The 1,991-nt window shown below is 63.5% G+C and overlaps 1 protein-coding gene across 1 annotated transcript in view; it reads right to left on the reverse strand.

Annotated features, from left to right (window-relative positions):
- The window catches only part of EMIHUDRAFT_109125 (hypothetical protein), a gene marked incomplete at both ends in the record, with an annotated part of 14,867 nt that overhangs the window by 9,461 nt on the left and 3,415 nt on the right, over positions 1-1,991 (reverse strand). Inside the window, one exon of the mRNA XM_005791272.1 lies at positions 995-1,066. Within this exon, the coding sequence (XP_005791329.1) occupies positions 995-1,066 (72 nt within the window). The remainder of the gene's footprint in view (positions 1-994; positions 1,067-1,991) is intronic.

Consider the following 1,991-nt stretch of genomic DNA (forward strand, 5'->3'; position numbering starts at 1 on the left):
TTTGGCTTCTCTCTGGCGCTCCCCTCCTGGCCGGCGTGTATACGCCGACATGGAGCCTCTGTGAGGTGGAACGAACCCCGACCTTCAAACCCTCGAGCCCGCCGAGACGATCTACCTCGGCACGCGGCCCGTGGATGCTTTGCACAAAGCTGTACCCCCCCCTGTGGTGGATGCGCTGCGACTGGCTCGACGCACCACGCTCGCCCGAACCGGGTGTCAGCGTTACCGCTTACGATCTCGATGACCGCTACAAAAGGTTCGACGCCGCCGCCGCAGCCGCCGCCGCCGCCGCCGCCGCCGCCGGCCCGGCTCGTCTCGTCTTGTCGCAGTCGCACACGCGCGCGCCCGCGTCGCTCCGCGATCGCGAAGCCGAGTTCGAACCATGGACTGCAGAGCTGGTGAGCTCAGCCAAAACAGCTCCGAGCAACATCTCCTACGCCATGCTGACCCGGCGGGTCATATGGGTCAAGCCCGATGGGCAGCGCGCCCAAGACACTCTTGCGTTTGCAAGTTTCCGAGATCAATATGGAGATCTCCGGAGCACAACCGACGAGACGGATCTCCGCCTCCCAGGTTTTGCTACCAATTTCTTTTCTTTGCCCACGTCCAATGAATCATTCAGTCAGGCGCAAGGTGCGTCCAAGCTTGACTGTTTGACCAACGACTTGGTGCAAAACTGGTCCCCGGAAACTGCGATTACGTCCTCGTCGCCCGCTACCGTACGGCACGTGCTGGGCGTCCCTCTACCGGCGCTCATACTCGTGCACGCCACGACTGCGATGCCAACCACCCACTGCGCCAACGGCAGAGGGCGCCCTCACAAAGCTGTGCGATGCGTCCAATGCCGTCGCCTCTTTCCGTACTGCATCGTGTGCGATGCTCCTCTATACGGCGAGGTGTGCACACCCGTATAAACCTCGGTTCGACCTCGCGGTGCGAACACGTAGCATGCAGAAGCATGTGCAATCGCAGCTTGTCCCGCATGTCGTCGCACCATCCCATCGCCGTGTACACCGTCGTCCACAATTGAACCGCGTTGCGAAGGCGCTGACAAGTCAGCTCCTCCCTACGAGACATCGGCCTCGGCCCGAGAATCACCGTCACGGCGCTTCGACGTCTCGCCCTTCTCCGACGACTCGTCGTGGACGACGCGGCCGTGCCTCGACCGGCTACACCCACAGCTCCATCCTCGTCACCTCGCTCGCGACGCTCCCTCTCCACCAACGGCCTCAATGTGGTGCTCAGATTCGAATGCAACTGGTCACGCTCGACCGGCTCGCTGATCACCGGCAGGAAGGCGACCGACTGCGGCGCCTCGCCGGCCGCGTCGCTCCCGCCGGCGCCGTCCGTGTCTCGAACCACAACGGACTGCGCGCTCCGCTTTTCGAACCACCAAAACTCGCGGCACCCAGGTGCAGGTGCAGGTGCAGGTGCAACAAGTTTGCGCCCGGCCCTCTAGCGCCGCGCGCTGGCCCCGGCTGCGTCCCCGCGCGGCCTGCCCGACGGCGTGGCGCCCGCCCTCCACCCACCTCCCCGCGCGGGGCCGCTCCGGGGCGACCCGGGCGCCCTCCGACCAAACTGCTCTATTACTATCATATAAAAGTAAACACGGGTCTCCGAGGGTTAGTTCTGCGCTTTGGGTGACCCCAGCGGCGGAATTTTTCCCTCGCGCTGTGGGTCCCCCTAGCTGCGGAACGCCCCCTCTACTCGGAGCTAGTGGACACGACACTAACTACTGATACGAGAATACATACCGCCCCCACGCAACTACTCGAAGATAATACGAGAATACGCAGCTGCGAGACGCCTATAAAGAAACAGCGAGGTAAAGTTCGGCGGCTATGCTAAACCGAAAGTTGTCGTAAAACGCGGGCGAAAGCAAAGCAGAGGGCGGGCGCTTTCTGCCGCAGCGATGCCCGCAGCCTGTCGAGCAGCTTCCGCGGCGCACATGCGCCGCGGGGTTGAACGACAGCCGCGCCTCTCGAGCCACC

Source organism: Emiliania huxleyi (assembly GCF_000372725.1).
Source record: "Emiliania huxleyi CCMP1516 unplaced genomic scaffold EMIHUscaffold_114, whole genome shotgun sequence".
NCBI lineage: Eukaryota > Haptophyta > Isochrysidales > Noelaerhabdaceae > Emiliania > Emiliania huxleyi.